Here is a 22,530-nt window from a genome sequence, read left to right on the forward strand (position 1 = left end):
GTGATGTATGTATCACCACAGACCATTATAATGTGGTGCAGGCTGCAAAAAAAGGGAAGGAGGTAACCCCTCCTTTCACATGCTGTGCTAACTGAAAACCTAGAGAGAGAAATAATGTTTGCACCAATGCAAGTCATGACAAAATGGGGTCAGATTTGACCCAACTACAAAAATTAATTGTTACAATTATTTGGGTTATTAGTTTTTAGATCTAAATTCACAATAGTATTACTAATTGACTAAAAGCAAAATACAAAAAATATCAATGATTATCTATAAATATTAATCAATATGCATATAAAAATCTATGTTTGGGGGTCATTTTTGACCCCATGTTGGGTATCCGTAGATTAAGCAAATTAAAAATTCTAAGCAAAAAAGAGACAAATTATTACTTTAGAACACTGTCATACCAATATCAATCAGTACATAATGGCCAATTATAAAAAAAAAGAATAATCAAAGACCTTTAATTAAATCTAATGTCAGAGGGAGGGCTAGACCCAAAAGAGAGAAGATTGAAAATAGATCACCCTTTTCAAAGACAGGAAATGTCAAACCAGAGTTATTCTCCAAGAGAACCATTAAACCTACAAAACATATATTTTCCTCTAACTAGACTAACTAGATGGTGTTCTCCTAAAAGATAAAAATATATAGATATAGAGAAACCAGAGAAGGACTTAAATTCCATTAAAATAAAATTATAGACATTAAGTAAGCCAATAGATATTTATATCTAGCAAAAACTTAACTGAAGTTATTCTCTAAAGGCCTGAATTTTGCTCCTAGAGCAAAAGAAATTATTTTGAGGTCTTTGAGAACCTTAATAGGTACATTAGAGGTTTATGAAGGAAAATGTTTTTTTTTAAAGAATCAACTCAAAGCTATACATTTGGAAATACAACCTAATTTTTTGAATGAGACTGATGTAATTGGATTATCAGCCTTAGAATATTTACAAAATTAAAACTCTGAGCCAAATGATACAATGACACAAATTTATGGTGTACAAACTCATTAGAATATGATAGATAAAACAAATCTAAGTGTAAACTGTATTTTTCCAGTAGGATCTAAGAGCTCTGACAGTGTACTGAATTTTTTTTATAAATCTAGCCTTATATCAGTTACACAAGTTTTAAGGAATCTAAAAATAAAAACAGGGTAACCTATACAAGAAGGAATCTGTTGCCTTAAAAAAAAATAATAGGAAATAAATATGATGGGGGGGTTATACAAAACACTTTGTTTGATTTTTTGTTTCCTTCACATCCTATCACTCCCATGTTTATGATCACCAAGATCCATAAATGTTTATAACAAACCCTGTGACACCCTATTTTTTCTGGTGTTGGGTTTCTCACCTGTTTTCATTTCTATTATGTTGATTATTATTTACAACCATTGGTGGTTAGGCTGAGATCTCACACTTGAGACACAACACATTTTCTAAGTTTGATTAACGATATAAATTGAGATGAACATTATTATTTTTTTTAAACTTGAGACCTTTATATATGAATATTGATCATAAACAAGACTTAAAAGCTGGAACATTTACTTTATTGGGAGAGTGTGGAATCTCAGAACAAAAAAAAGGTTTATAATGGATTATATATACTTTAATTTAACTTACAATTATTTTATATTTAAAAAGCAATTTTTTTTCCAGATGTTTGCAGATGAGATTTGTGAATATTTTATGGATAATTTTGAAGACCAATATTTATAGAACAGAGACTTTGGGGTGAATCTCATTCTCTATACACACTATATAGATGATTTTTTTTTTTTATTTGGAATGGGGATATTAATTCTATCATTCACTTCACAGAACACTTAAATCACAATGATTCAAGGGCCACATACATTTAATGACAGATTGCCCGATCCTCCAAAAAGATCAGAAATGCCAATATGTTGTTCAGAAATACCGACCATGCACCATTGATGTTCGCCAGTCCATCAGAGGATTGGTGAAATTGTACATGTTAAAAGTAACCAATTTGCATATCACAATAATATTTTGATGTTGAAGTGAGATGCAGTATTCACCTCGCCGCGGGGGATACTTAACACCGCAACAATTCATCATTGCTCCACTGCAGGGACAGCTTCTCAGAAAAGCGATTATTAACACTGCTACATAAGCAGCAGCATTACTTACTTCCCTCCGCAGCCGGCTTCTGCTCATGTGTGACCTGAGGACAGGCATGCACAAATCTGCTGGGGAGGCAGGAGAGGGATCTACTTGGATCCCTCTACACATCCCCAGAACTCCTTCCCATAGGAAGGAGCTGGGCTCTGAGAACAAGTTCCATCTGAAGCGCCATATGAAGATGGCGTTTTTCTCACAGGCAAGCTTAGAAAATTTAACGTTTAAGACCCCTGATGATGAATAATACCATAAATTGCAGAAAATAGCATTTCCGCATGTGTAGCAGGCAATTTAAGTGGTGATGTTGAATAGGCCTCTTAGAGATAAAACTTATCCTGATAATGTTTTAAAGGAAGCTTACATCAAATATCTTATGGAGGGTTCAATTAGGAAGGAAAAAAAAGTTAATTATCTTAAGAACCACATCCCCCAGTTTTTGTGTAAGTGCAGAGCCATAACTGCATATAGAAAACACATTTTTGGAAACTACAGGCTGTTTTAAATTTTGACACAATAAATTTATATTTTGTGATGGTATTACAAGAAAAAAAAAACAATATTGTTCTTTATTACCAATAAGGAATTTAAAATAGACAGTGTTATTAAATGTTCCTCCAATTATGTCATATATGTCCTTAGTTCTGGTTGCAGCTATCAATATACAGGCTGTACAACAAGAATGTTAAAAACAACAAAACAACAAAATCACAGAAGAAATATCTTCATTAATAAGAAAAAAAATTAAACTCTCATAATTATATAGAAAGCCGTGAGGTTGTAGGATTGGAAATTATTAAACCAACACAAAGGGGGAGGGAGTAGAGATAGGAAACTGTGTTTAAGAAAAACCTAATGGTTAAATATGTTGGATACATGGAACCTTAATGAATTCATTGACATAGATTGCGGGTATGAGATCCCGGCAGTCGGCATGCCAGCGGTCAGAATACAGACTGTGGCATCCCGGCAGTCAGAAGCCTGACACCTTGAAGGTAAGTACCATAATCCTCCCCCACAGCCTAACCCTAACCCTCCCCTACTGCAGCCTAACTCTCCCCTCACAGCCTAACCCTAACCCACTACCCTCACAGCCTAACCCTAACCTTCTTCCTAGTGCCTAACCACTAAACCTAACCCCCCCCAACCATCAGTATATCAGTGGTCGGGATTCTGGCACCTGGATTCCAAAGGCTGTCAGGATTTCGGCACCAGTATTCTGAGCACTGGCATCCCGAACGCCAGGATGTTAAATAATCCTGGATTTTTTAAGGTGTATTGTATCTTCTGTTATGATCTTTAATTCAATCCATACTTTTACTAGATATGGTGTATCGATCATATTTGTCTGATTCTTGTTATTCATTTGCCTGGACAGATAGCTTTTTTTATAACTATATGTGTATATGTTTAACAACTGAAGATAAATCATTTTGAGTACTGAATATCATCCTCCATCTCCTTAATGTTGTTTAACATAAAATCTAGCAGTGTCCTGGACAAATATATTTACACTCATACTGATACATTGTAGCTATCATGGCAGATTGCAACTTCTTTTGATACATTGTAGCTCTCATAGATAGACTGTAATTTCTTTAGAAACTCAACACTCAGGTAATCAGAATATGAATTTATTTGAAAGCTAATTTGCACTGTTGCCTTTTTCACCTAGAGGTAACTTTGTATGATGAAATACTGACAAGAAGAGGTATTTCAGCGCTGACTTGCTGCATATAAATCAATATAACATTATCACTATGTGCAGTCAATCCAATCCTGTGTTGTCCTGTGTTCCCGAACAGTTGGATCTAAACTTACATTAAAGTTCTGCCCCGAATGTAAATAAAGGTATCATTTAGGATGTCTCTCTGGTACATTCAATAATCACATATATCGGGACCCCATGGAAAGAGGAATCTTACATTGGAGTACTTTCTCGCATTCACATCACGTTTTCTTTAAACTTCAGATATGCAGACAATATCCTCATAGAAAAAAAAAATATTGACCTGCAGGAACACTCGATATCCAAAAAATGTAAACACCGAAAAAAAGGAGAAAAATTGAACATCTAGCTACGGACTCAGCTTATATCAGTCCTTATGGAGAAGGAAGTACTGTGTACCTGCCGAGGGAAGTATGAAGGCTGGCACCGATCTCCGTGCTGCAGACTGTGGTGTTGGTGTTGGCTGCTTTGCGGGTAAACCTCCTTAGGTCAGTACTCCTCTCCAATCCATCCGGTAGTGTGGCTTCAATGCGTTTCGGAGAATTCTTTTCTCCTTTTTCAAGAATAGCCACACTGTTATCCCTGCCAGGTTTAAATTCACAGGCACCCGGTCACATGGTTTTCTTGTCCAATCACATAATGGTGAACTCGTAAATTGATACACACTAATTTAAAAAGACATGTATCTGTTTTTTATGAAAGTTAAGATATATTTTTTTAATATAGTGTCTTACGTTGATCATTAGAATTATATTGCTACATTTTTCAAAGAGAAGCACAAATTATAGGTCACTTTTACCTTTGTCATACATGATTTCCATTATTTTTTTACTTTGGTGATTTGATTTGCTGCACACTTTTTGTTCACTGCGCAGACGTGCAATCCTATTTCTTCATTCATAAGTGAAAAGATTTGGAAATTTTTTTTTTCCCTTGTAGCCTTCTCCCATATGTACCCAAGAACAGATGAAAATGTAGCTTGATACTGTATTTAAGAGCACATGAAAGAATTAACCAGATTGCTGTCATTCAATGTACTGTACAGTTCTCAGCGAGCCAGCAGCTAAATAAAATACTTGGGACAATAATAATGTCAAGGCCTTTTCTATGTCTATCCAAGACAGCTGCCACCTTAACTGAAACCCAACGCTGAACTTCAGAACTCAAATTATCACCAAATTAGCCAAATCTTTTATATAAGCATATAACAACATCTTGAAATGGAAGAGACAAAAGAAAACAATGTATCCTTACCCAGAAACATATTGAAAGCAATTTAATAATCAAAAGCGATATGTGCACTGTAATAATTACTAAGTCCACATTCTTAATTAAAATTATTTATGGATCACTAACAGTTCATGCAATTCTAATCCACAATTTAATACTCAGACACCTTAAAAATAAGTATTTATTTATTTAATATTATTTGTAGTGTACCTTCATATTATGCAGTATTTTACGAGTGGGCCTGATTCAGAGATACATGTTAATTGCAGCTGCGGCTGTGTCTTTTGTCGCAGTGTGACTGCGTCTTTATGCTAATGGTATTCATACAGAGCTGCCCACTGGCTGCGGCGATAATTTGCCACTGTGCATACTAGCAGGAGTGGGAAGGACTGGGACCCGTTCCACACCTGACGGTGCTAACTCTGGAGAGTGGAAATACCAGGTACACTTTTGGGGAACACTTTGGTGGATTGCCTATACCAACACTGCCGGAGCAGTTTGGACAACACAGAGTTTCTCACCCCCTATACACAGTACCCTCCATTGAATCACCTCTGCAAATAAGTCTCTCCCCGCTGGTCGGGTTGAGCGCATACCTCACAGGTACTAAGGTATCTATTGCCTCCACAATACATGTTCTACAATTTCAGTTACTGTGGGCACTCATCATGTGCCATTTTATATAATTAACCCTACACCAACTAGGGTTTATATTATTGGTGAATATATGTACAATCCAGCGGTGTTTAAAGAACATTTCAAAATTGTTATTCTTGCTCTGAATGTAGTAGTTTATATTGCAACATCTATATTGTTCACAACAAGATTTTGTTATTATTATTATTATTATTATTATTATTATTATTATTATTATTTCATTTTTTTGGTCTATGTCAGGTCACATGTGTGACTGTTTTTTAATGTGTTAATAAATGTTTGAGATTATCATTTATTTTGTGCATTGACTTGAGTATAACTGTTGCCTTCTAATTTTCACGACTGCTTTTATATATCCACTGTGCATATTAAGATGCACCATCAAAAATAGCACCAGCCCTGTAAAGTATTTTTAGATGCAGTCGCTGACCTGAAATGGCACGGCATGCCCACATCTGGCTAGCCTCCCCCATGTTACCTCCCAAGACTGCCCACTGAAATTTCCAGCTCTTGCATCTAAATTTGTTCTGTGGTCCCCGGCAGTAACCATCAGGGCACATGCACAGTGTGACTCAAATGCATGAACAGAGGGATAACATTGGCAGCTTGCATGTAGCATTGACATCATGTGAACATACTGTATGAATTAGGCCCAGTATATTTATACTTATTCACATAAGTCCCAACTTAAATGGTGCTTACAATCTACATTCCTAACACATGTATTAATTTAGTCAGAAGCCAGTTTACCTACCAGTATGTTTTTGAAATGTGGTATGAAAACCAGTAGCACCCAGAAGAAGCCCATGTAAACACAGGGAGAACATATAACCTCAGATATAATAATTGAAGCCATGGGCCCAGCAGTGTGAGGCAAGAATGCTAACCTTTGTGGAAGGGTACATAGGATGCTTGATCCATGCATGGACAGCTTAGCCTTAGGGTCATATTTATTCATCAATGCAAATTTGACATAATAAATCTTATGTAGTTAGTGAAAGTATAGTAAATGCTGAAGATATCTGTGATTTGAAAAAAACTATAGGAAAAGTACTTTATTTTGCCAAAATCATGCAAATGTGGCAGTTTTCGCTGGATTTATGGTTTATCATAGATTATTAAATACGGTAGACTTCTTAGGGGCCTATTCCTGATGTTAATTAACATTCTAACTCACCACGGATTCCAGAGCAATTGATCATTGCTCCGGCACGATGACAGCTGATGTGAAATTCAGCTGTCCTGCGAGCGGCTTCAATGCTCCTTTTCGGAGAAGTAAATCTTTAACTGCTCCTTTCGGAGCAGTGATGGGAGTGCACATGCGCAGCCTACAGGTCATGCATGCGCACAAAAGCCCCAATGTCCGCCGGAAGGAGCCAGACAGGGGTGGAGGGATCTGAAAGGATCCCTCTTTGCGACCCAGGACTCCTTCCCATAGGAAGGAGCGGGTATTGGGAACATTTGTCATCTGAAGATGGCAAATGCTCCCATGCTCAAGCTCCAAAAATATACAATTTTTGGAGCTTTATGAATCCTGTCCCCATGCCAGTGTATGGGGACAGCGGGCCATTCCACCAGAGGAATGTAAGCAGGAGATACCTGTGATATCTTCTGCTTTACCTTCGTGATGAATTGCCCGAATGTTCCTTTTCACCAGCTTTTGTAAAAATTAAGTGCTGATGAATAGGCCCCTTAGTCTTGATTCTGACCATGGGTTTCACTTTGCATTGCAATGATCATTGCTTTTTACTCTTCTCATTGACACTTCAACTATGTATACACCATTTATTTTATTTTTGTAAAATAGTTTTATGAGGTGTGCTAGAAAGACAGGGGGGCTAAAACATAGTGTAATTTTGTAACATAAATTGTACATTATGTAAAGTATTCTGCATACAACAAAAAAGTAAAGATTGAGTTTATCTGACATAAGGGGTAAATGTAAAAGCATGCGAAAAGCAGGCATAAGCGAGTTCAGTGTGAGACTGCCCGATATTCTAAACTAGCAGTCATTTAAAAAGCAAAATCAACCTGGTTTTGACTTTTAAATGACTGCAGCCTTGCAAGGAACTCACCAGATGCCTGCAGTCAACAGGCTATTATATTTACCCTGTGACTTGCAGGAGGTTCGCATTCTTTTTGTCAGATAAGCAAATAGATTCGATATTTTCATTTCCTTCCTACCATTGTAATTTCACTTATATGCTTCGTTTATTTTATGCTTCTGGTGTAAATAAGCATTCTCTTATCAAGTTTAAGTAAATTAAGCTTTTTTTAGACCTTAGCAGTGGAGACTCCAGAAGTGGGGCTGCAGCTCAGTCCAATATTCAAATAGAGGCAGTATCTTTTTGAGTTGGCCGTGATGGTTTATCATTTCTATAGGCTCTATAAAAAAACAAATTATATAATTTATTAACATGTTAGAAAGTACTTTAGTTTTCTTGACTTAAAATAAAATAAATTCAGCAGAAAATTGTTGGAAAGTAACGATTTTTTGAACGATTTAACTATAACAACATCGTTATCGTTAAATCGTTTGTAAAATCATTTATCTTTTTAAGCTGAACGATGAACGATAATCGTTCATGCGCGTTCACGTTTGTAGTTTGTAGTTCATCGTCCATTCTGACTGTCTAACAAACGATTTTCATTCAGAAAATCGTTCATGTTGTGCATAATGAACAATGAACAATTTCCATTCACTGTATGCATGATTAAAAAATCATTCATCGTTCATCGTTTTTGAAAATCGTTCATTATTTTAGTAACCAATGATTTTTAGTGAACGATTTTCGTTCACTTTTTCAAGGGAAAATCTGAACGAAAATCGTTCACTAAGATTGTTGGTTACTAACATCGTTGTGTGTGTATGCACCTTAAGATTGTGGTGCTTATAATAGACATCATTCTAGATTTGTATAATGTTTAGTTTATCTCCTAAGAAAAAATAAGACGTCTGTTCTTATTAATAATAATGTATAAAACATACAGAGAATTAAGATTATTGGCACAAAAAAAAACATGTCAATATAGTTCATGGAACATTTAATGAATTATGAATACAAATAATTTTCCCTTTTATATCTATATAAACATGAATGACTCCACTCGCAGTGATTTAATTACATGCAGTTTCAATAGAGTGTAATTGGTTTATAAAAATATTATTGCAAATATTTGGCAAGTAGTGGTGTTTTTTTATGTCTTACTGACTTGTTGAAAAAATATTTTTGTGTACATCAAATGAGCGATCCTTGTTTAGCAAGTCCACACCTGTGAATTTATGCATATGCCAATATATTACAATAACATTGATTTCTGACACCCACTACGTATTGTATGAATGGGGAGAAACATATAAATGGAAGCAATAAACTACAGACTTTAAAGGCAATTTCTAACCCACATTATTTGTTTACATAATATATTGACAGAGGTTGAGGAGGATTTACTACATGTCCAGCCGCTTGTTGGAACCGATTTCACCTACATGCTCTCCAATCATATTACAGAGGAAACAAAGTTTTTGTGTGTTTTGTTCTTTTGAAGCCTGATACAGCATTATGATTCTATTGACATACTTTTCAATATGCTGATTCTACATAATAAATTTAAAGTGAGTGTAGATCAAAATAGAGCAAACAGGATTGAAAAGTGGAAAAATATTAGTAAAAATACTAAAGGGAGACTTAGAGGAAACCTATCTTTACAGATAATTACATTTGTAAGGACAAGAAGCAGACGGTTTGAGAAGTTCAGAGTTAGAGATGAACAAAACACTTTAGCAAATGTTCAATATCTACAAAATCAATTGTTTTACTTATGATAAAGCAGTCTGATAATAGCAAACTGTTAAGATTTAAAAATAGCCTTATGATATACATCGCATTTATCACATGGGCTCCTATAATATAAACCCTCCTTCTTGTAAATGTTATTGCAATTTCAATCTGCAGTGGTGACAAAGCAGCATTGTGCTATTTCAGCAATTACACAGAATCCCACAGGTATGTATCCACTAAAGAGTAAACTGTGACCAAGGCCAAAGCACAATGGTCATTAAATGTTACAGGGCTACATACCTTACAGATGGCCACAAATGAAGTTCAATGTACTCGTTCATGTTACACAAAACAAGAGCAAACAGTTTGAAGGAGATGCAGTCAGAAAGCCGATGGTCTAAATGCCGACCGCCAGCCTCCTGATTGTCTAATCCCAGCAGGGGTCTAATGACAGGCGTCGAGATCCCTGAGCCTGTCATTTTACCTATGCCGGGAGCCCGGCGCCCAGCGTACCGATCAAAGGTAAGCTGAGCGCCAGGAGCAGTCAGCCGCTTGGGGGGGGAGGGTTAGGTTAGGGGCTCCCGGGGGGCACAGGTTTGGGCTGCGGGGAAATGAGGGCAGCTATAGGCACTTACAGGGGGGCTAGGGTTAGGCACTTGGGGGGGAGGTTAGGGCTTGACATGGGCACCCCTAAGGGAGGGTCAGGGTTAGGGGGTGTAAGGTTAGTAAGTATAAAAAATACTTACCCATCAGGATCTTCACTGCCAGTGTTCCAGCACCAGAATTCGAACCATACCGATCCCGTTTAAAGGTACTCTGGGAACAAGGGACAAAGCATTGTTCCCAGAGTACCTTTAAACGGGATCGGTATGGTTCATACATGATAGTATGAGCTGAGTTTTATAATTCTATGCAGTATATTTTTTAGCAAGTCTAGTTCTTTCATTCATGTTGCATTTATCTTCATCACTGTCACCATCATTAGTATTTTCAATATTACACAGTGATCTTGGAAACCCTGTTTTATGTCAAAAGTACATTTTGAAATCCTACTTGAATGTTCAGTCAGAAGTATATTTAAATTATTTTCTTGTGCAGATCATGGGTATATAGAGCTTATTATTTATTATGTGTTACTGAGCCTTTTAATAGTAGTATAGACAAATAGGGCCAAATGCAATAGGGTGAAAGTTTAGAAAATGTGAGAGTTTAGCAGGTCAATTTGTATTTTCAAAATGGGAAAATATCTGGATGAGAGTTTAAATCGTGACAGTTTTTTAGTCTGAAAAACATGCAAGTTTGCATGTTCTCGGATTCTATTACATTGGCCGAGTTTAAAAAGTGTGAGAGTTTACTGCTAAAATCTCATCCTATTACATTTGACCCATATTTCTCTCATTGCTGACTCATGCATCCATTCTTCAAGTTGGAGACAGCAGCATTTGATTTGACAGAATAGTAGCATTATTTATGAAACTGGCCAATACTGAATGGTCAGGGAGGTTAAAATAATAATAATAATGTCCACATTTTACATTTTTGGGGAAAAGGCAATGATTAAAATGACTAATACAATACGTGTGTGTAAGGTTTGCAAACCAACATGATAAAGAGGTGCGTAAAAATTAGGGGTGTGCACCGGCCACTTTTCGTGTTTTGTGTTTTGGTTTTGGATCTGGATCTTTCTTCGTGTTTTGGATCTGGATTGGTTTTGCCAAAACCACCATTCCGTGTTTGGGTTCTGGGTTTTGTGTTTTGGATCTGTTTTTTTTTTTAAAAAAGCATAAAAACAGCTAAAATCACAGAATTTTTGTGTTTTTCTGCTCCTATGCTATTATTAACCTCAATAACCTTAATTTCCACTCATTTAGAGTCTATTCTGAACACCTCACACCTCACAATAGTGTTTTTATATCCAAAAGGTTGCACCGAGGTAGCTGGATGACTATGCTAAGAGATACGAGTGGGCGGCACAAACACGTGGTCCATCTAGGAGTGACACTGCAGTGGCAGACAGGATGGCAGTTTGAAAAACTAGGCCCCAAACAGTACATAATTCAAAGAAAAAAAAGAGGTGCAAGATGGAATTGTCCTTGGGCCCTCCCACCCACCCTTATGTTGTATAAACAGGACATGCACACTTTAACAAACCAAACATTTCAGCACCAGGGTCTGCCACACAACTGTGGCTGAAATGATTGGTTCGTTTGGGCCCCCACAAAACAAGCTGGCAATTAATCTGTCCCTGCACAAACTGGCTCTACGGAGGCAAGATGTCGTCCTCATCCTCCTCATCCACCGATTCCTCACCCTCTTCAGTGTTGTGTACATCCTCATCCTCACAGAGTATTAATTCGTCCCCACTGGAATCCACAACCAGAGGTCCCTCTGTACGTTCTGGAGGCTGGTCTCCCTGGAAGAGTTGACAATTCATTTTATGAACATCATCTTCTCCACATTTTGTGGAAGCAACCTCCTACACCTTTCGCTGACAAGGTTCCCGGCTGCACTAAACACTCTTTCGGAGTACACACTGGAGGGGGGGCAACTCAGGTAAAATAGAGCCAGTTTGTACAGGGACCTCCAAATTGCTACTTTTTCCTGCCAGTACAGGTACGGACTGTCTGACATGCCTACGTGGATGCTGTCACCGATGTAAGCCTTTAACAGACAGATGCACGCTTGTCACTGCTGCTTTAAGGATGCAGGTGCAGCTACAGCCCACACATTTCACAAAGACAGAAAAAAAAAGAATTTTTTTATTGTTTGAGGAGCGCACTTTGAGGGTTACACCACCCTTTAACAGACAGACGCACGCTTGTCGCTGCTGCTTTAAGGATGCAGGTGCGGCTACAGCTCACACATTTCACAAAGAGAAAAAAAAAGAAGAATTTTTTTATTGTTTGTGGAGCGCACTTTGAGGGTTACACCATCCTTTAACAGACAGATGCACGCTTGTTGCTGCTGCTTTAAGGATGCAGGTGCGGCTACAGCCCACATATTTCACAAAGACAGGAAATAAAAGAAGAATTTTTTATTTTTTGTGGAGTGCGCTTTGGGGGTTACACCACCCTTTAACAGACAGACACACGCTTGTCGCTGCTGCTTTGAGGATGCAGGTGGAATCTAGATGGGATTTGGAACCGGGGACACACTACCTCTATCAATTGTCTAAATCCCACTGCACTAATGGCGGATACCGGACGCACGTCTAACATCAACATAGCAGTCAAGGCCTCAGTTATACGTTTTGCTTCAGGATGACTGCTGTTGTACTTCATCCTCATCGCTAGGGACTGTTGGAGGATCAATTGTTTAGTAAATGTAGTGGTGTTCCTACTTCCTCTCTGGGATGATGAACAACTCCCAGCAGCAGCAACAGCACTAGGAGGAAGTGGTTCTTGATCTTTCCCTATTTTATTTTTATCGGAGAAAGTTTGGTCCTCCATTTATGTTATATTGATATATACGTGCGGCTAAGGCGCACACAAACACAGAAAATATTTTTTTATATTTGCTGGAGAGTAGTGCACTTTGTGGGTTACACCACCCTTTAAGAAATGAGCCAGCCGGCTCTTTACTTATGGGACACAGGCGCACGCTTGGCACTGCTCCTTTGTTGATGCACGTGCAGCCACAGTGCACACAATTCACAAACACAGAAAATATTTTTTTATTTGGTTTGGAGTGTACTTTGGGGGTTACAGCACCCTTTAACGGTCAAGCCAGCCGGCCCTTTACTTATGACACAGGCGCACGCTTGGCACTACTTTGTTGATGCACGTGCGGCTACTGCGCACACAATTCACAAACACAGAAAAAATATATTTTTTTTAGCACTTGGGGGGAGCACCCCTGACGGACAGAGCACCCCCTGGACAACACTACAGCACCCCTTTAGGACTGGGACACTGCACAGGACTTTGGAGTGGACACAGCCCCTATGGACAACTGACTGCACAACACAGTCCAGCCAGCCCCTATGGACTTTGAAGTAGTTGACACAGCCCCTATGGACAACAGCAGCACAGTGCAGCACAGCACAGCACAACACTACTCTGCACTACACTACACTACACAGCCAAGCCAGCCCTAACTCCCACCCTCCCTCTTCACTGTCCACAGCCGAGTGAGAAAATGGCGCCGACGCGGGATGATGACATTTTGCCTCGATTTCAGATCCGAGTCAGGTGGGAAAAGTCGAGCCTGACTCGGATCGGCCTCGGATCGGGGGGGCTCGGGGGGTTTCGGATTTCAGAAATCCGAACCCGCTCACCCCTAGTACAAATGTAAACATTTTGAAAGAGTAATAGGCTGCTGCCACATTAACATCTCTATCATAATCAGAGACATTCACATAAATGAATATACATGACCCTCACCCAAGCATATGCCAAATTTACCCTGCATGAGTAAAATACTTTTCTAGGTAGAAAATACAAAAAATTAGCCAATAGCTTACCATCATTGTTGATGAAAGCAGCAAATCTCAATGAGTCACATTTAGTAAAACAATGCCAGGTATCAAGTTTAAAACTGTAAATGTATTAATAAGAGAAGATGCTTATAAACCTGCTTTAGATTCTGCCTATATATATGACTTACCATTAGAGAAATAATAGGACTTTTCCGGAGAAAATACATTAAATTAAGCAAGAGTCCCACATACATTGTAACATTATGAAGAAATGAACAAAACAAAGTGAAAATGACAATATAGTAGACAAGTGAGAAAATATTAAATGGGAGTTAACTTTAATACTGTTAATATTATGCAAAATGGACATATGGCACACTGGCGGATAATTGCAGTTCAAAGCATTGGTCTAAAGTCATTTTAAAATTTGTATACCACACATTGCCAGGTTATATTATATATTCATAGTACAAACATAACAAAAAGAGATCTGCAGTGTTAGTTTGAAAGCCCATGATGTGGCAGTTGTTAGAGGCAAAGGGCCTGATTCAGAAATGTACGCTAACCCAATGGTTAGTGCACATCTGCAATAATGGGAGGACTGCGCATGTGCAGGAGGTGTACTACACATGTGCAGCCCTCAATCTGTGAGTTTGCTCACAGAGCTTCACAGCTCCAGCCTGATTGACAGGCTGTGGTGTTTAGGAGGCAGAGCTAGGGTGTTTCTAGGCAGCGTTCTTGGAAATGGGAGTATTTTGCCCCCAGTTTTCCAGGAGGGATGAGGCCAGGGTCTGCTTGGGTGCACGCAGACTTCCTGGCCTCGCAAGTTGTCAGGGCTAGGTCAGGTTGCAGTAAGCTTCAGCTACCGCAGCCTGGCCGAAGTGGCAACAATCGTGACCAATGGTCGCAATTGTTCTGATGGTGATCCCACACTATGACCTCGGTCACAGCACTGCAATCACGTAGATGCAGCAAGGAGGTGTCTGACAGTTCCTCCTGCATTTGCATTTCAAAAGGGCGGAATTGCACAGCCGCTTGTGTGCGGGTGTGCAATTCTGTCCATCTCTGAATCAGGCCCAATGTGCGTTGCATACTATCTTTACAAATAAACCAATTTTACTTTAGAAATAGGTTGTACACATTTTATAAAAAAAGTAGATACTTAAACTACAGCAGGTAGCTGGGGCTTACATCTAAAAAAAGGACAATCTGCCTACAGGGCTACAATAATTAAGATCTGGAAGAATGGTCTTTTTTATATCTAGTAGAAATGCTGAACACTTGCTATCCCCTGCCTTAAATTGCTTGTAAAATTATGTTGTTAGTGTGTGTCACACTGTATCGAAACGTGCTGTCTCTACAGCAAAATAGAAGTAAAGAACATCCTTTTCTGAGATAGGAAATACAGTACATATTCTCTTTTCATCCTCAACAATGGTAGACTGTCACTGAACTATTTGGTCTCACCTATACATGAATAAAAATAAGAACTTTAAGTGACATAGTCAAATGCTTTTCTTATGGGAAATAGAGACAATCATTCTACATGTGAGAATACAGACCAATGGAACCTAGACTGGGATTATCTCTACATGACAGATGATTGAAGGAAAAAGCTTGAGCTGTGAGGATTTCATAGAGCTCATCTGCTGTGAAAAAGAACAAGAATAACAGCTATGTCTTTATGGGTGGATGTTTATATTGAAAACTGCAATTAAACCCCTTTCTTTTTTTTCTTGCTATGTAATGTGGTGTTTAACATTGTATTTAAGTCTTGAAAGTTTAATTGGTGGGTATTGTTTTTTTGTATTTAATAAATGTGTGGCTGATCTTAATACTAAAATATAAATGTATAAAATGATGCTTTTCAAAATATGTTGCTGTTTTATGTCACTGCCTTTGAATTATATTGTTTCTTTACTTATGTTGATGCATGTTTCAACCCAGAAATGCTCAACAGCAGTGATGTAAGGTGTATTAAGTTTTATTCTGCTTTTGTCTGTGGCTTTTCCATGAAATTTGATATGTTTTCCAAGATTATGGCTATTGTATGTTTATGCCTATAATTGCAGATATTTTCTGTAGTAATAATATTGCTGTAAGACTACTGCTTATAGTGTTAAAACTTCAGTGCAATTATTATCTTCATGAAATATCTAACTTCCCAAGGACAAGTGCCAGCCAGAGGGTTAATTGGTCAGCAATTTGTAGTGTGAAGATCTTGTGTTTGAATACTGCAAAAGACAATCATACCTTCTGTATACAGAACAAAGGGATTGATTAGTGATTCTGTTGTGGTTATCTCAATTTAGGATGCTGCAGTCATTTATCAAAACTGATGTGAATTTGTAAATAATGGATTTTCAATTCTTATAGCTTGCAATCAAAGCTACCTTTTTATTTATTTATGTAATGACACCTAAGCCAAGCAAGCAATAAAGCTGGACTCTAAAGAACTAGGTGTATGTGAATGGGAGATTTGCAGTGTCTAGTGCTGCTGAGCACTCTGTAAAATCTTAATTAATTTACTTTGATAAGGTCACTTGGTAGGATTGGTAGGATGTCTCATTTGTTTTAACAACTGCAGACTGTGAAAGCCTAAGCTTATTAGTATTCATGAGGGACAGTCAACTGAACATTCCTTATGGTTTAGGCTGACTTTTTTCTATATATAGATGGAAGGACCAGCCTTCTCTCCACCCCCTTCTGTGTCTTTCTCATCCCTGAAGCGTAGTACTGTAGTTAAGCCCCTGGTAATGACTGAAAGTTCCCAAAGGCTTTCCGCATCATCCGTGACAGAGCTTCATCTGAATGCTTTCACACCGGCACTGCTTTCTCACTGTTGTGATTTTAGCTGTCTGAGAGAATGATACACCAAATAAATGTTATTTTTGCTGCACATGCTCTTTTCTCATATTCCTCGTCAGGTTGAGCTCTTGCATAAGCTTTAATATTACGTTTGCTCCAACAGGGTAAATATACTGTGTTTAATTGCACAGTGCATTGAAACAAAAGACAAGAAGCCGAGGAGCAGGATGATCCACTGCAGCCAAACAGGGAGCCTAATGGCACTTCTACATCTAAACAGCTTCCATGAAATATCTACCGCATCAAAAACCACTCCCCCTCACTGCTGAGCCTCCACAGTCTATGACTCATGCTCCAAAGTATAAAACGGAACACATTAATGGCATATGGGAAAGGACATCATATATAACCACGGCATCAATAATAACATTGTATTTGCCATACCCTAACAATTACGAAAAGCAATAATCTGCCCAAATTTCATGAACCTGTCGATTGTTACTTCTAGCATAGCATAGCTATTCAACATGCTTGCATATGTGTACTTCTCACGTTGCCAGAAATGGTGTGTATGTGTATATATATATATATATATATATATATATATATATATATATACACACACATATACACACACACACACATGGTGTATGTGTGTGTGTATTGTTTATGGAAACTCACTGCATTGCATATTTGCATGTTTACACACAGGGACACACACAGAATCACTGTGAACGCGCCTCTGTGTGCGTGTATGTGACATCACATGCAATCCAGAGATTGTCAGTCTCTAAAGTTAGACGGGGGGGAAACAAAAATCCAGCACCCGTTTTAAATAAGCGTGTCAGTGGATCGCCGTCTTTAATACCAACATTTTTAACGCTTGCCCTGTGCGTTGATTGATTTTTTCCAGCATTCCCTCAGCAAATGGATTTTTGCCACTGCAGCTCAGCAGAGGGTGTCAGATCTTTCAGAGTGCACCAGGCTGGAACGAACAGAGAGCCTCTTAGCAACTGACTTGTTCCCTCAGACACACACACAAGCATATACACAGTAGTGGGTACTGTAATCCGGAGACAGGATCCTAAAGAAAGACAGGAAAGGGAAGGGAAAGAAGGATGAAATGGACATCTTAAAAACGCAGCGATTGCGGAAATTTTACAGCGCCATTGGCTCGACGGCGAATGTTTAGGCTGGGGCGTGATTTCAGCACCAGGAAGCTGTGAACAGCACACAGTCGGGATGACAGCCACATACAGGGGAAGGTAACAGCGATCAGCAACCTAAATATTGCTTTCAATAAAGACCAAAGCAAGCAATATAAAGGTAGCGAGGTGCTGTGTCAGGCAAAGCATACACAGCCCGTCTCCCTGTCTGTCTGTAGCATGGCACTGCTGGAGATGTGCACAATGCATACCAGCAGCACGATTTGTAAAACCTGACAAACACTCAGGATCTGATTATTCGGATGTTTACTGCTGCATTCGACTTCCATCCTACGTGACTATAATTTGTGGATGTATTATTGACTGCCGTCTGGGATTATTGCAGTGGAGGAAACAAGGGGAGCGCTGGAAATCTTCAGATCAGGTATTTTATTGCTGCTTTCTTTAGATCATCAGTATCAGATCTCTGTTGGAGATGGATTGTTAACACATTGCGATGAGATCGGGAATGCATTGCTCTGATTAAAAATGCTGCTTTGGATTCTGTTGCTGGAGATATCTCTTTGTTTTGCTGCTGGGAACGTTACGAGAGACGTTTGCAAAGAAAAAATCTGTTCTTGCAACGAGGTAGAGGGGGATCTTCACGTAGACTGCGAGAAAAAGGGATTCTCTAACCTGCAACATTTCTCAGCTCCCACTTCCCAATTCTACCATCTGTTTTTGCATGGGAATTCTTTAACGAGGCTTTTCCCTAATGAGTTTGCTAACTTTTACAATGCAGTCAGTCTACACATGGAGAACAATGGTTTGCATGAGATTGTCCCTGGTGCTTTCCTCGGTTTGCAACTGGTAAAACGACTACACATTAATAACAACAAGATCAAATCGTTTAGAAGACACACATTCCTAGGACTGGATGATCTGGAATATCTCCAGGCTGATTTCAACCTGTTAAGAGACATTGACCCTGGAGCATTTAGGGACCTGAACAAGCTAGAGGTTTTAATTTTAAATGACAACCTCATTAGCACCTTACCCACTAATGTGTTTCAGTATGTGCCGATCACACATCTGGATCTCCGGGGAAACCGAGTTAAGACCTTGCCCTATGAGGGGGTCTTGGAACAGATCCCAGGCATTGCTGAAATCCTTCTGGAGGATAACCCTTGGGACTGCAGTTGCGATCTGTTATCTCTAAAGGAGTGGCTAGAAAATATCCCAAAGAATGCACTGATCGGAAGGGTTATTTGTGAAGCGCCTACTAGGTTGCAAGGCAACGATTTAAATGAGACCACAGAGCAAGAGTTGTGCCCTTTGAAAAACGCAATTGATTCTAGTCTAGCTGCCCCTCCTGCCCAAGATGAAACCTGTGATCCTGGTCCAATCCCAACCCCCTATAAAATCAGTGGCCAAGAGGACTCTGCAACCCAGGGCTCCTCAGTTAGTGGAGGTACAAAGATACCCGGGAACTGGCAAATAAAAACTCGACCCACTGCTGTTGTGTCGGAAATTAATTCTAATTTTAAATCCCCTTATATATTTGTTTGTCCTGCTATCTGCAGTTGCGGTCAGCAAATCATTGGCCCTGGATTAAAAGTAGACTGCAGTAACAAAAATGTCAAGAGTATCTCTGACTTGGAGCCCAAACCACCTAATGTGCAGGAATTATTCCTACGGGAGAACAAGATCAACACTATCCGAAAATCACACTTTCTGGATTATGGAAATTTAACTTTGTTGGATCTGGGAAATAATAATATTGGCATGGTAGAGAATAACACATTCCAGAATTTAACTGATTTAAGATGGTTGTACATGGATAAGAACTGTATAGACACGCTCACTCCGGATAAATTCACTGGTCTGCAAAGCCTGGAGTATCTAAATTTGGAATTTAACTTTATTCAACTAATCCTCCCAAACACATTCAATCCTATGCCTAACCTCAGGATTCTGATCCTCAACAACAACCTTCTAAAATCTCTACCTGTGGATGTGTTTGCTGGTGTCAGCCTTTCCAAATTAAGTCTTCACAATAATTACTTTATGTACCTCCCTGTGGCAGGGGTATTGGATCAGCTCACCTCTATCATACAAATAGATCTTCATGGCAACCAGTGGGACTGCTCCTGTAATAATGTGCCTTTCAAACAATGGGCAGAACGACTTGGCCCCGAGGTAATTGGAAGTGATCTCAAATGTTATTTCCCCGAAGAATTCTGGGGGAAAGACTTCAGATTTCTTTCTAATGACATGATGTGTCCCCTGCTGTATGCAAAAATCTCTCCAACTCTCAATGCTCTTAATAAAAACAGTACTGGCCTGACAGAGACCAATACCCATCCCAATTCCTACCTAGAGACAAGCCGGGTATCTATTTCTGTGCTAGTACCAGGACTCTTGCTGGTGTTTGTCACCTCTGCCTTCACAGTAGTTGGCATGCTCGTATTTATCCTTAGGAACAGGAAAAGATCGAAGAGAAGGGATGCCAACTCATCTGCCTCTGAAATCAATTCCTTGCAGACAGTATGCGATTCTTCTTACTGGCACAATGGCCCTTACAATGCAGATGGCACTCATAGAGTATATGATTGTGGGTCTCATTCAATGTCAGACTAAGATGTGTTAGAATGGGAAGGGGTGAGAAGAGGGGTTGTTAAAGGCAAATAAGCACTGTACCCCCCCAGAGCTATCCCTTATAAAAAACACAAAGGACACAATACATGTTGTGCATTGCTGTAACATTCGCTACAATTGTGCCATTTCCATAAAATAGTATTTGTTTAAAGCTACCTTATTGTGAATAAACACGGACGTCCATGAATTATTAAAGCAATGACATACAGTACCAGTAAGCCAGCTGTGCTACCTGTCGCAGTACTTAAATGTGAATATACACGAGAAGTGGATGGGGTAACCAGCCATAAAATGTCAAAGTATTTATCTAGGGGGGTTTGTGTTCCAGGAAAAACAGAGTCTGAAATAACAGGGGGCTTCTAATCATGCAGCGTCTGCTATCTGCTGTGTTGGTGCAGAAGTGGGAACGTTGCACGAAGGCATGAATGTAATGTAAATAAGTGACTAGTAAAACCAAGTGCTGCATGGCTCGCATGGATACAACGTACCCCGGGGGCGATCAAGTGAACCAGAGATCACGTCTGAGCAACCACTGTCTCTGGCCCCCAAAGTCTCATCTTCTCCAGTCTCTCGATACAGTATCGGTATACTTAAAGTGCCATTGCTCTATCTCTTGTAATGGATCACTCAGTACAGATCATTAAGTTTACTGTGGGAACAAGAAAAAAAATCTATTGTACTGTTTTATTTAATGTGTTTGCATGAATAATTTCATTATTTTATGATTTATTTTTCTTTATTTTATGCAAAATATTCTGTGTTCATTTTAAAACATATCTACATATGCATTTCCATTCTGAATGTATGATGATTATCGGTTATTATTATATTATTATTATTTTTTTTTTATTATGGCTACAGTGTAAACATTCAAAGGCATTCCGATGCAGATGAGCATGACGAATTATTGTTATTCTAATGCTTAGGGTGGGAGGCTAGCTGGAACAATTATACATCTAAACCTAAATATGGAGGTACTCATAAAAAAAAAGAAAATAAATAACATTGAAAACTCAGTAATTATATTGGAAAATTTTATAATGGCATATTTTTCAGTATTAAAGTGAAATGTTTCCAAATGTCGGTTGTCATTGTCAGTTGCTGGAGTGATTTGCACTTAGAGGTTTAATTAATTGACTTCTGGTTGGTAGGTGGCTAAATATGTTGCTCAAAGATGCATGCATTTTTTATGTGCCATCTAATCCTTCAGAAAATTAGAATCGGTTTGGGCAATGCAGATGCTGCATTTGGGAATGTTAGTCTCTGAAATTCATGTAATTGACTCTCGCCATAGAGCGGACTCATTAAGCTGATTCTAGATTTGAATCGTCAGCACTTCAAGCCCAGATGCAGCACAAATGACTGACAGTCTTGTCTGCAGACAATTTAGCATCAGCATCTGTAGGAAACTGTAAAACTAATTAGTGGAAGAAACATCCCATAGGATTTTTTTTTAACATTTGGGCTGACTGTGAATTAATCGTTTTGTTTTTCACCACATTCATTAGCTTTCAGTTACCTATCTATACAATACGTTAATTAGCATTCAGTTATCTATATAGACATTGTGTAGACTAGGAGATACTGCAGCTACACAAATATAACCTGAAAATATACATGTTTTACCAAGAAACGTTTGTGGTCAGCTATGGATATTGGATATTGAAGTATATGCATTTATTTCTAAATTGGGCTTGTTGATTCTTTTGCAATGTTACCATGTACAGTTCAATATGGTATGCAATCTTAATGCATTATGCTTGCAGTGAATTATTAAAAAAAAAAGTAGTACAATGTACACGGTAAGTATTGAGCTTTCCTACAATGGAAACACAGTACATGCAGTGTATTGATCTGTCATAAAAGCAGCATTTGGTTGTATACTGTATATCTGAGGGGTTGATGCTACTATTTGATAAACTGGACAGTTGTAGAAAACATCCACA

The 22,530-nt window shown here is 38.7% G+C and overlaps 1 protein-coding gene across 1 annotated transcript; it reads left to right on the top strand.

The window, feature by feature from the left end:
* The first annotated feature begins 17,577 nt into the window (after window positions 1–17,577).
* SLITRK1 (SLIT and NTRK like family member 1) lies at window positions 17,578–21,663 on the top strand. The gene has a single exon (XM_088457184.1). The coding sequence runs from the start codon at window positions 18,476–18,478 to the stop codon at window positions 20,564–20,566; it is 2,091 nt and encodes a 696-aa protein (XP_088313310.1). The 5' UTR covers window positions 17,578–18,475; the 3' UTR covers window positions 20,567–21,663.
* The last annotated feature ends 867 nt before the right edge of the window (window positions 21,664–22,530 follow it).

The sequence above is a fragment of the Taudactylus pleione genome, unplaced genomic scaffold, assembly GCF_031769625.1.
Source record: "Taudactylus pleione unplaced genomic scaffold, aTauple2 ptg000041l, whole genome shotgun sequence".
Lineage (NCBI taxonomy): Eukaryota > Metazoa > Chordata > Amphibia > Anura > Myobatrachidae > Taudactylus > Taudactylus pleione.